The 12,319-nt window shown below is 40.9% G+C and overlaps 1 protein-coding gene across 2 annotated transcripts in view; it reads left to right on the forward strand.

The window, feature by feature from the left end:
* LOC119405994 (multiple PDZ domain protein) overlaps positions 1-12,319 on the forward strand; it is a 352,266-nt gene that overhangs the window by 311,218 nt on the left and 28,729 nt on the right. For both annotated transcript variants that reach the window (XM_037672815.2, XM_049419279.1), the window contains 3 exons: positions 524-580; positions 4,038-4,211; positions 9,345-9,489. In XM_037672815.2, the coding sequence (XP_037528743.1) occupies positions 524-580; positions 4,038-4,211; positions 9,345-9,489 (376 nt within the window). The remainder of the gene's footprint in view (positions 1-523; positions 581-4,037; positions 4,212-9,344; positions 9,490-12,319) is intronic.

A 12,319-nucleotide genomic window follows, 5' to 3' on the forward strand; every position in this document is an offset into this window, starting at 1 on the left:
TAATAGGTTCATTATTAGGTGAGAAAACTTAAATCTACAGTTCTATCTTTTAAATTTCGCACCAATCTTAACAATACATCTGCGTGACTGCAGATTTCAGTCACATTTTCGTATTTTGGCCTCACTGGCTGAATAAGATTTCGTTGAACTTGCCATCTTGTCTCTGGCTTCCTTGTAACAGAATGTAATTAATTTTCACCATTAAAAGAGTTAAGTGCACCTTAGCAGTTGCTTTCCAAACTTAAGTCACTGCATTAACTTCAGTGTGGTGGCACTTCCTGTAAATTTTTCCTGCTCATTTTCTCACTTACCAAGCGTCTTCTTACAACAAGAGTGGTGGCTTTGAGGTTGTAATTAGGTAATTTAGTAAAACTAGGGAAATCGTTGTTCTCTCTTTTGTCCCAGTTATAAAGTTTTCATGTTTGAAACATATTAGCAGTATGTACTTGCATTCTCACTGGCGCCTATGTGCCAGTCCAAGTAAACACAGTGAGCATTTTCTTTCGCGCCATTTTCGTTGCAGGGGCACGAAATAAAATATGCAAACTACCGAGGGGTCAGGACTGTTACCGTGAAGAAGGTGAGTGTTCCAGAAGCCCATGCTTCCAACCATGCACATGAACGCTCGCACTTTTTGAAGCTTTCAGTAATCCAGTTCGGTATTGCCACAGGAACGATGCGACCTGTATAACAAAGGATTTCAGATTTCCTGAGCACTTCATTATCGAGGCATCTGACTTTATTTGTTTGTAGGTGAATTAAATTTTTCCCCTGTTTGAACATTTCCTATGTAAGGAAAATTCACAAGGTCCAAGCCGTCTGTTTTCTATGTGCACATTTTTATCTGTGAGGATATTGACCATAAACAACTTAGCAAACTGTTGGAACAAGGACTTTAAAATGCAGTGTCATGCTCATCATGTAGTTATGAGCAAGTAGTTCAGAGGCCATGGATGCTAAAAAGAATTTCCTATTTTGCAACCTACATGTGCAGCATGAACTCAAATAGTAGAATGTACACATTAAACCTTTTCTGTGTATGTGTCACCTATGTCAAAAGAAAATTAATTAACATTTGAAAGCTTTCGCTCATGATGGTACATGACAGCAATTACTCAGTGGTAGGGGGCCTTGTGGTTGAAAATATTCATCTTCTACTAGAATGTCAGCGTTTAATGCGGGATTCAATGGCATTGGACCACTGGCCCTTCAGCCTAAAGATCCTAGATTTGTGGTCAACATACTCAATGCAAAGATGAGTGTTAATTGCACTGCAGAGATTTTTCGAAGCAGGAAATATTATCCAGAAGTGTTGAGTACGGTATTTATCATCCACAGTTACAAGTTCAGTGCATGTGTTTAAATTTTGGTCTGACTTTGTCATCTTTTGTAAACTTGTGAAAACTTATCTTATGTTTTATGTGCATCAACTTGTGTATGCTTTTGGGACATGACTTCACATTAGTGTTGTTATTTCGGTGAAGTATGTGTTTCTGTCTTCTGTGCTTTTTCTTTCTAGCTTTTTTTTATACATACGACTTTAAAGATAAAAGCTTAGGCTTAATTATTCATTAGTTTACTTCTGAGTGTAGTTCTGTGTGACTTATTTCCTTTCCTTGGCTGTAGCAATCATTATTTGCATTTATGTCATTATTTGCATGGATTAGCCAGCATCAGTTAAAGGCATTCTTATCTCCTAAAAATCATGTAGTATCATATATGCGGTGTTCCTTTTTTGTTAAATTTTTAAAAATTGCCAGAGGTAACTAGCACAGTCTACTTCTCGAGCCGGATTACTCTCAGAAGTGCACATTACTTTCACGAGAAATCAGAGTCTTTGAGCAATTAATGGAGTTTTGCTAATTAATTTTTATAATTATTTCATGGAACATATTGCGGTGTGCTAAATGTAGTTGGTAACTTTGTTTTATCCACTTGCAACGAATTCTGAGGATGACGCCAGTTTTGAAATAAGCATTCCCAAAGTTTGCCATAAAATGCATTCGTGTTGCAGTTACTTTTGAGTTGGAATGCATAAAAATATGTTTTGTTAAACAAGTTGAGCAACATTGCATGTTGACTGCAAATAGGGCAAACGTTCTCTCAAAACTTGCTTGAGTATTGGTTCCAAGTAGACCACTGACTTTATTTCACACATTTCAATAAATACACTAGAGTATCATTTAAAAAGATGATTAGTGAAATTGTATCCATTATGGAATTATTCATTTCAATTTACAGTGTAAAAAATGTCTGCCTATTGAAGCAATTAAGCTTAGTGAGTACATTTGTGTTATATGCCGTAGGATATCATTAAAAGCTCTGTTAACAAAAAATACATCCTGTGTATTTACTAAATGTGTTTATTGATCTGGTAATGCCTTGCAGAGCACCACATGATGTTCAGTAGCCAGCTTCCTCCAAAACTTTTTGCATAACATCAATTTCTAGAGCATGTAATATCTGCGTAATTGTATTTATCATTATTTTTTTAAGACAGTGGGCTTCTTGCACCCACTTCCTGTAATGGCGTACAACAAATATTCCTGAGCTAATTCATGCACTGTATTTACTCCAGTACAATGTGCACTGGCGAGCAAGGGCTAATGTCGACTATATTATGGCTAAATGATTGGTAATGTTAGCTAGAATGGGCTAACTTCTGGCAAATGTTGGTTAATGTTCATAATAATAGCTAGTGTTGGTTCAATGATGATAAATGGCTGCTAGTGTTTACTTATGTTGGGTATCCACTTTTGCAGCACAACTTAATGAAACCAACAAGCAATGAAGCTTAGAAAGGTATAATGGGCATTACTTGTATATTTTAACTGTAGCATAGTGATTCTGACATTAATGGAAAGGAATTAAAGTGGATTAAAAATCAACTCTCCACTGTAGGGACCGAACCTAGAACCTCCCTTTTTCGTTCATTCAGTGAGGGTCTCGTTCCGGCAGACTTGATGCCTTAGGTAGTATGCAAGGGTTTACTGGCCAGCTGCCAGCTCGTAATAAGATCACGTGCTATGTGACGCCAGCTGGCAAAAAAGAGTGTTCCATACTCGCCATCATGGCTGCAAGCGGCGTTGACTAACACTCCCAGAAATACACAAAAACTTAAGTACCCAATTAAGTGGATGGAAAAGCGACTGCCGCTGTAGCTCATTAGATAGAGCATCGGACGTGTTATCCAGAGGTTGTAGGTTCGGTCCCTACAAGCGGCAAGTTGAGTTTTCATCCAATTTAATTCCTTTACATTTATGTCATAATTGTTACATTACAGTTAAAACCTACAAATAATGTCTCCTATACCTTCCTTAGCTCCATTGTCTGTTTAATTAGGTTGTGCCTAACGAAAGGAGCGAGCCCTCGATAAATCCCCGCTCTCTTGTTCACTGTTGTAGTAGCGACACAGTCTTCATTCAGTCTCAATGAAATGATTGAGCTGTGTACCAGATATTTTTTTAGCGTTCACTGATTAGCCCATATATGCCCAAACTCAGAAAAAGTGACAAAACAATTTTTTTTTTTTTTTCACAAAAAGTGTACTGCTACCTTCAAGAGAAAGCACAAGTTCTTTATTTACTGCTAGGTAAACGCAACACCGTTTTTCAAGCCGTCCTATACATATAGGACACTGGGCATTAGGGATGCTATGTTCGGGTGTAGTAAGCCTTGAAACATTTCACGTGCACACAGACATTGCACTTCTTCCTCTGCATGACGTCTTTCATACAAAGCACGCGTTTGCCCGGAGAAAACGGTCGGCATTTCACATGCAGTTCTTCCGCTCCACGACGTCTTTCACACAAAGCACGAGTTAGCCCGGAGAAAGCGGTCGGCATGTGGCAGCATGAAAAGCAAGCAATGCGTAGGCTTGCACACTTTGAGAATGAGGCCTGCTTGATGTGCTGTAGATGGCGCTAGTCATCGGCTAAAGAAATAGCGAAGTTAGAGTGCATCAAAGAAGCATCCTATATGTAGGACGCTGGGCATATATAGGTTAATTTCCCTTTTTCGTTGGGATTGACGCACAGGGGACACACGGCCTGGGCATCATGATCCTGGAAGGTCGCCACGCGGAAGCCGGCCAGGGCATCTTCGTCTCAGACATTCAGGAAGGGAGCCCCGCCCACCAGGCTGGCCTCGGAGTGGGTGACATGATCCTCGAAGTCAACGGCACCGACGTCACTGGTGCCGATTACGACACGGTAAGTGCAGCGTTGTTGGAAATTTTTGAGACTGAGATTTATCATTGAAATGCACGTCGTACATTGCGTATATTATTAAATGGCTGCAGAAGGTGGTCTCCGTGTCAAAGAGACTCAGCACGAGACCTCTTGTCAAGCCGAACATCACAGAAAAATAAGCAGTTGTGAACTGAGTGAAATTTGGAAAAGGACAACACGAAGCAAGGCGCACAAAAAACAAAGCACAAACTACCAACTGATTTATGTCACAGAGGGCATTAAAATAGATACTATATATATTTTAACAATATATGTACATTGTAACACCCTATGTGAAATAAATACATTAGTAGTTTGCACTCTGTTTTTTGTGCGCCTTTCTTCGTGTTGTCCTTTTCCTGATTTTGTTCATTTCATAATCCTTTACTAGAATGCACCAACTGGCCCCTCATAATGTTCTAATTAACGGAAAAATAAGTGATACGAAGTGCTTAAAGGCCAACTCTGGCGATTTTTCGAGTTCGATGGAGAAATTCGCTGGGCACGTTCCTTTGCACGTTTCCGTCATTTATGCCAAATTACAGGCTTGAGACATGCGCAGATTGTTTGCAAATGAATTTTAAAGATTGTCCGCAAACGCCCTCCTGGCTTCCCACAATTATTGGCAACATTGCGTCTGTGACGTCAGTATTGGGAAGGCGGCGGAAGTGACGCAGCCGAGGGCACCGCTAACTTCGGCGCTTAGGCCGCTACAGCGAGCGTCTGCTGTGCACAAGGCGACAGATAGCGTTGGTTTGGCCGGCGCTTCGCTGGTCGTCCCGGCTGTCACAGTTTTCATACTCCGCGCCGGCGTGACCGGCATGCCTTGCACGACTTCCGGTTCGTTCGTAACAACGTCTACGTCCTACGTAGACAGTACACTCGGTTGGGTTTCGGTTTCGGTGTTGCGCTTTTTTGCTTATTTAAAATTATTCTCCAATTTGCCGAGTATTTCTGCTATCGGGCCCGTAACAGGAGCTTCTCAGGAACATAAAAGCACCATTACTTTGACATGGCCAAAAAATCGCTGGAGTTGGCCTTTAAGTAACCGGGAAATAGAACATACAATACAAAAATGGAAGACCAGTGACCATGAATAATATGAAATGCTTATGAGTTTAACCACTATGAACACTACATCTTTTTAATATTTTGAAGGATCCCTTCTTTTATCTGCATTAGTACAGAAAAACTTGGCATGTTGGTTTTGTGTGAAAGAATCCTTTATTTACATCTTCAAGGAAGGAATTGAAAAGTTTGCACTAGACTTGCCTTTGTGATTCTGTGTTTAGGTAAGAGAAAGTTATTCAATAGGGGTTGCGAAAATTCGAACTTTCGAATACCTTTTGAATAGTGTTTGCCATTCGATTCGATTCGCACTGGAATTTTATTATTCGAAGTATTCGAACTTCCGTAAAATAAATGTAAACTGTTTCATTTGCTTAAAATCAAATGACAGGCACTTCTAAATGATGCGTGTGAACCCAACTCTCCTCGCAAACTTCGACATATCAAAATGTTAACGGCTGTGACCACACCCTGACACTATTTTAGACAAGGTAACTCGATCACTGCAGACAGACTTCTGTAGAAAGAGTGCAGCGTAAAACTGCGAAGCGCAGCATCTGCTTATACCATACTTAATCGAATGTAACGTGCATGCAGTTTTCTAGAGTTCTAAATAAAAATGCATCTGCACGTAATGTTACAAGATTTTTTAAAACTATGGCATGCTGCTATGTTGATGACCAGAAGAAAAAGAGGGAAAGCACAGTGCACCCCCACAGAAAGTGAAATTTATTCTGCTGGCAGTTCCTTTCCTTCAGTGATCCAGTTTTGGTGGCATTAAGGTCACTTCTGGACATAGGCGCGCACAAGGGGGTGGGGTGCATGGGGGGGAGCGACCGCCCCCTTAAGTCATCTAAGAGGGGGGGGGGGCGCAATATTTACATATGAGAATGCACAGAAAATGTCTATCCAGATTGTGCATGGTTGAAATGTAATCCAAAAAAAAAGCAAAAGTGATACACTGTGTTCTTTTGACTGCGTGAAAGCACTGGCAAAACAAATTTAGGCTGTTATATACTGCTTGTTATATTTTATTAATTTTGATTTTAAAATACTGCAAATCTCGTATGAGGTCAAAGAAGGAAAAGGGGGTTACAGCAGGTACAACAAGAAAAAGAATTCAGTTACAAATGTTAGCGAAATAACACAAAAGGTTGACTTAAACAAAGATAAATGGAATCGGCAAAACTTTACCGCAGGTTGCACAACAATGCATAACAAGTAAAGAATTGTAAAGACAAGTTAAATAAAGGTCATACAATGTCCAAGTTTTTCCAGTATAATCTTAACAGTTAAACAAAACAAAAAGATGGATGAATTAGTTATGGCTGCAAGTAAATAAACTAATAATGTGACTTAACTGCGCTGTGTTAGTAAAGCTTCCTCAATTATCTTGGTAAGCTGGACTACTGAATCAGTGTTAGCATTTGATGAGTCAAGTTTATTCAAGTCTCTTATTGCCATCGAAAAGTAAGATTTAAAGCAGTTTGATTGGTAACGTGCAATAATTTGCGCATTGGATATTTTAATTAGATATTTGTAATAATTGGCACATAGCTGAGTTAGCATTCACAAAAGAACCAGAAGCGTCCTATTGAAGATGTACTCAGACGTAAGGTGATAACAGCACTTGTCTGAAGACAGACTTAAGTGCATTCATGTGTGCAGTCAGTGCAACGACTTACGTTTCAAAACAAAGAAAAAGATAAGAGCTCACGTCAGTGGCGGTAAGATAAGCAAGCACTTCAAGCAACGCTATGTGGATCACTTGTGACACCCGTTTCCAGCCAAAGCAGTTAGTAGTTTGCAAGAACGTAAGATGTTTAAGCTACAAAAGCACTGGCTAATTTCGCCAAACAAATCGTTTTTGGCCGGAACCTATAAGGATATCTTATCTTGTAATGACGTATATATGCGTTGATGCTTCATCAAATGGTAAGAACTGTACCTTATTTACTGTGATGCTTGACGATAAAATTTTGAAAAAAAAAATCGATTTTTATTTCTTTTTTGTGAAATGTGAAAGTTAAATATTTTCCGCATCTTTTCATGTATCACACTTCATCTTGCAGAAGGTTTATCAACCTAAAAACGCAATTTAAAAGCAGTGCGTCCATCAGCATGTCCCCTTTTATGGGCGCTCTTATCGTAGCTTTCTTTCATTGTAAATCGACAGAAATCATCAAGTTTCTCTCTTTTTAGGCGAAAGAAAAAGCCATCTCGCAACAATCTTTAGGTCGTTAGCCAAGACGAAATATATACATCAGAAAATGTTAACAGAATGAAAAACATGAAATTTAAGTTATTTACTTTTAACTCTGTTTTCTCAAAACATCATTTTTTATCATATCGGTGCAATTATTTTCGAAATGACAAAAGTTAGCACACTGATTTTGTTTTGTGCGTACTCAACATTTATGTTTCAGTATACTGGACTCAACTTGAGACTGTAGAACAAATCGTTTTATATTTGATGGTAAAAAAATATAAAGAAAATTGTCTAAGGTCATGTACTGAAAATAAATAAGCTTTTGCAACTTCTACTATGTTATGTTTTCGAAGCTTCTTGTTTTGTATGTTATTCTAGATACGTAATGTAGGAAATCTAACATATGAAGCATGGCATTAAGTCGAATAAAATATTTCTTTTTCTTGTGGAATCAGGTGTTATCAAGACAGCATTAGCATTGGCCGAGCTTTGCAGAGAAACTAATGCCCAAGCACATGGAAAGTACAGACTTTTACACATTGGAGATAACCACGACGTGTGTGCGCATGTGTGTAAAGAGAGAAGATTAGCCTCTAGCGAACTTTGGCACGCTCCTTCGGGGCGCTACGTGCTAGGCACGCTTCGAGGGTAGCCTGCATATCGTATTTGCTTGTGTATAACCCACGTGTATAACTCGCGTATTGACACAAAGCCGCCTTCCTTGCACTGCCGTGAAGCCGACTTGCGCTCCGAAATTCGCGTATAACTCGCACCCCGAGTTTAGTGCTAAATTTCCTGTATATGTTGTGCGTGTTATACGCGAGAAAATACATTCACACGGTGTGCGGCCAAATACGTCCGAGTTAGCGAGAATTGCATGCAAAAGACAATGCATGCGCTTGCCGGGACCAAAGGACGAGTCATGATCATAAGATCTTCCTAACTTCTGTGGTCTATAGATGAAATTCTGCTGCAACCAAATTCCGCGACAATGAATTTTTTCGCGCGTCCCGTCAATTTCGTTGTAGCAGGATTTGACTGTACCTCGTATGAATAAAAAATATTAATTGCGAAACGTGATGTAGTTAGGCCTTAACAACCTCGCGCTAAGTGGGCTGCTCACCGTCGTTTCTTTTTGTGCGCACGCAAGCCGCTTGAGTTGACTTCTGCTGCTCACTCTTGGAGTATGGGTAAAAAACACTCTGGGAGACAAAGGCACAAGTTTACAATGACAGTGAGCAGTTTGCTTAAAGGGCCCCTAAACCACCCAGAGGTCGAAATGTAGTTGTGCTGTTGCGGTTGTGCACAAGTCTTCAAAAAACATGGAGGCACGAGAATTTCTCGAAGCGGTGGTGTAATAGTGGAGTTACACGCTCTTGATGATCCAAAAGCGGCCTCTGCTCACTTCGCCGTTTCCTTCGCTAAGCTCCGTTCGTCGGCTCGTCTCTCCTCCTGGCCGAGTGCTCCTCCTCACCGTGCGAGGCGACCAAGCGGTTAGTGTGCATACCTGCGAGCAGACAGACAGGTTCTTTTTGTGGATGACATGACCAGACGAGAACGTTGACGTCACGACCAACACTGGGGATTACCAAAGTGCCCCGAGAGCAGCAGGGCATTGTTTCTCAGAATTTGCGGTGCACCCGCAGTTCATAACGCTGCCACGTTTGGCGTTGTTGATTGTGATGCCATTCTGAACTCGATGCGCGCGTTTAGCTGAAATGTTAAAAAAAGTTATCGGAGGTGGTTTAGGGGGCCTTTTATAATGTCACATGCGCAAACGTGGACGCAGGTAGTGAAGGGGTTCACGCATTCATGCATTCACCCGTCATGACATGCAGGTGGCGCAGCTCTTGAAGCAGGCCGAAGGGGTGCTGACGCTGATTGTGGCGAGGCCCATGGGTAACGTGGTGCCGCTGCTCAAGAAGAAGGCCGCTTCCATAGAAACCCAGGAGCCCTCGCGGACGGTCCCGTCCAACCGCAAAAGTGAGTGCTCCACTGCGCCTGTTGCCTGCCGTCTCGCACTGTCATGTTGAATGCCACTCGCATGACTTGTTCTTTGTCTGCTCGTGTTTGTACGTGAAAGCGCGTGTGCCACTGCATCGATGTAAAGCGGTCCAATTAGGGTTGCAGGGGCGCTCTGAATGTCCGTGCATGAAAATGCGTTGCGGGAAAAGATGGCACAAGATGAGCCTTCGTGCGATTATGGGCATTGCAAAACCACAGGAACAAAATACTAGTACTAACTACATGTAAGTGCAGTGAGTGCTGAAATTCAACTAAATTTTATTTATAAAAAGCTTTTCTTTATGTACAAAAAGCAAACCATAATAAACCATTTTACTTTCATTCACGTTTTTATTGCTGCAACACATTTTCGCTTTATATCTTACTGTGCTCTGTGTATACGCAGAATAACGCATGTTTGAGTGCTAAAATTGAGGTGATATACAGTGTTCAGTCTCTCCAAATTTGTCGTTGTTTTCGTGGTTTTGAATTGCTCATAATGAACCAGCACCTAGTCACCTGTTCTTCTGCTCCTATTGACACTCCCCCTCACCTCTCCCCTTTCCTTCAAGACAATTTGCATTGTTGTAGCCAAAAAAAAAATGTGGCGACAATTGGCCTGATCATGGTAATCACTTTTGTGCACTCAAGCACGTGAACCAGCAGAAAGTGTGAACATTGGCATGTGTCCACGTGATGCAAGGCACTGAATGAGTACCATACTTTCGTCTGTTTAATTCAGTGTTTATAAGCCAAATCCAAATTGCAATTCACACTCACCGCTAATTGTTATGTACCTGACCTCACATTTGAGTAATGAACTTAACGTTTTGCCAAACAGCAGTGTAGCAAAACATTGAGCGATGTGAACACTTGACAAAGAAAAGAATTGCGAGACAGCAATTTATCCTGCGTTTCTTTTCTTCGTCCTGCATTCACATTGTTCAAAATTCTACTGTTGACAAGATGTACTAACCATCCCAATGGAACACGCGGTTAAAGCTTTGTACTATCTGCATATTGGTCAGAATGCTTTCAGAGTGCCCATTTTCTTTGGAGGTTTTAGCTGTTCTTAGATGGGGTTAGAAATGCAGCGTATTTAATCGACAGCATTTGCATCACAGAACATGACAACAGGAGGGGAATACCACAGTCAATGAGTGTGATGGATCAGTAGAGTAGTAATAGTTTGCAGGCATAGAATGGTCTTCGTATATACAGGAGTGGGTTGACTGAAGGTCACCTTACGTAGCAGTGGACTAAGGTAGGAAGCTGCTGATAATTGTTATTATTATGAATATTAATATTCATGCTCTGTTCTTGCGCCATGAGAAGTACTTGCTGATATAAATTTTCATTGTTTTATGTGTGAAAGGTTTTCCACTTGTGGGCTCAAGCGTCTGTCCTCATTCTACAAAATATCACTATCTCAATGTAGCTGCTAACAGGTGCTGGTGGTGACAACCCCATGATGAAATCACTGTGCTGATATAGACCTTGCAGGTTTAAGACCTGAATCATGTCATAACCAAGACAAAACTTTTGGTATGAACTGAAACTGAAATGTGTCTAAGCAAAACTAAAAACTGTTGTCTGTTAAATGAGAAACAAACAGCGTCGCTTACGAGTTCCAAAAAGTAAAGTGCTCGTAAGCACCACATTCATACATATGGGCTTGAGAAAAACGTAAGGAATCACATGCAAATTCATGATAAAAGAAATGGGCAGTAAGAGTAGGCCTTTCATTTTTTAAACTTCAGGCACTTTAATTTAGGCAGATATTTTGATCTGAGCAGAAAATATGTTTGCAAGCAGCAACAACCACTACCGTATCAACGATGAATAAGACATTGTCACTCACTGGTTAGTGGCAAAATACTGACACACAGTAATCACCAACTCCACACATATCAGCTTCAGAAAAACATAAGGCAGTCATGTGCACATTTATGATGGATGAATCAGGCAGTAGGAATAGTGCAAATCCGAGTGAAAATGTCGAGGGAAAATCAACATTTTTTGCTCACTGCTGTCATCCTCTCTAGGACTGGGGACAATACGCTGGCTTCATGACCTGCTTCGACGCAGTTCGACTGATGATGCACAGGGTTATCTGTAAAGCACACGCCTGTCTGGGTCTATTCTATTATTGGCACATTGCCTGAGCTGTGGTCTGCAAACAGTTCACAGTGCACTGAAGTTTCGAATGAGACTCACAAGAGCAGCTTAAGAAGTTCAGCGGGAGGAAACTGGAGTGGCTGTGGTGCAAATATTATTGCACACATGCACCATTTAGTGCATACCACACTGGAGAACAACTGTGCTAAAAGGGGATGAGAGTTTAGTACCCTCCTTTGTGAGGATAAAAGGACTAGCAACCAATTTTTGGGGTACCTTTCTTGCTTTAATTGCAACAGAAATTTTACATGACGGAGTGTCCACTTGTATATTGGTAACTCAGAGAGGGGCATTTTTTACCCTTCCCACGTATAAAAGCACAAGAAAAAATAAAGGCTGGGAACATTTTCTGATCAGAATTACCCAATCTGTGCTGAGGATTAAGCCATACTCGTTCCACCTGCTGGGAACAGTTAAATGTGGGTGTGATAGCAGTTATATGCCAGCATTGGCGGAACATGGCAGGATATGCCAGTACACTGTGCTGTTACTGGCATAGTGTTTGCAACCATTTACTGCAGGATTGGTCAATGACCCTTTTTTTTTTTACCCCGAGAAAACTGCAGAACTCTGTGTACTTGCTATCAAACGTGCATGCTTACGAAAGCACGTAACAAGGGACTCCACGGGT

This window comes from Rhipicephalus sanguineus, chromosome 9 (assembly GCF_013339695.2).
Source record: "Rhipicephalus sanguineus isolate Rsan-2018 chromosome 9, BIME_Rsan_1.4, whole genome shotgun sequence".
Lineage (NCBI taxonomy): Eukaryota > Metazoa > Arthropoda > Arachnida > Ixodida > Ixodidae > Rhipicephalus > Rhipicephalus sanguineus.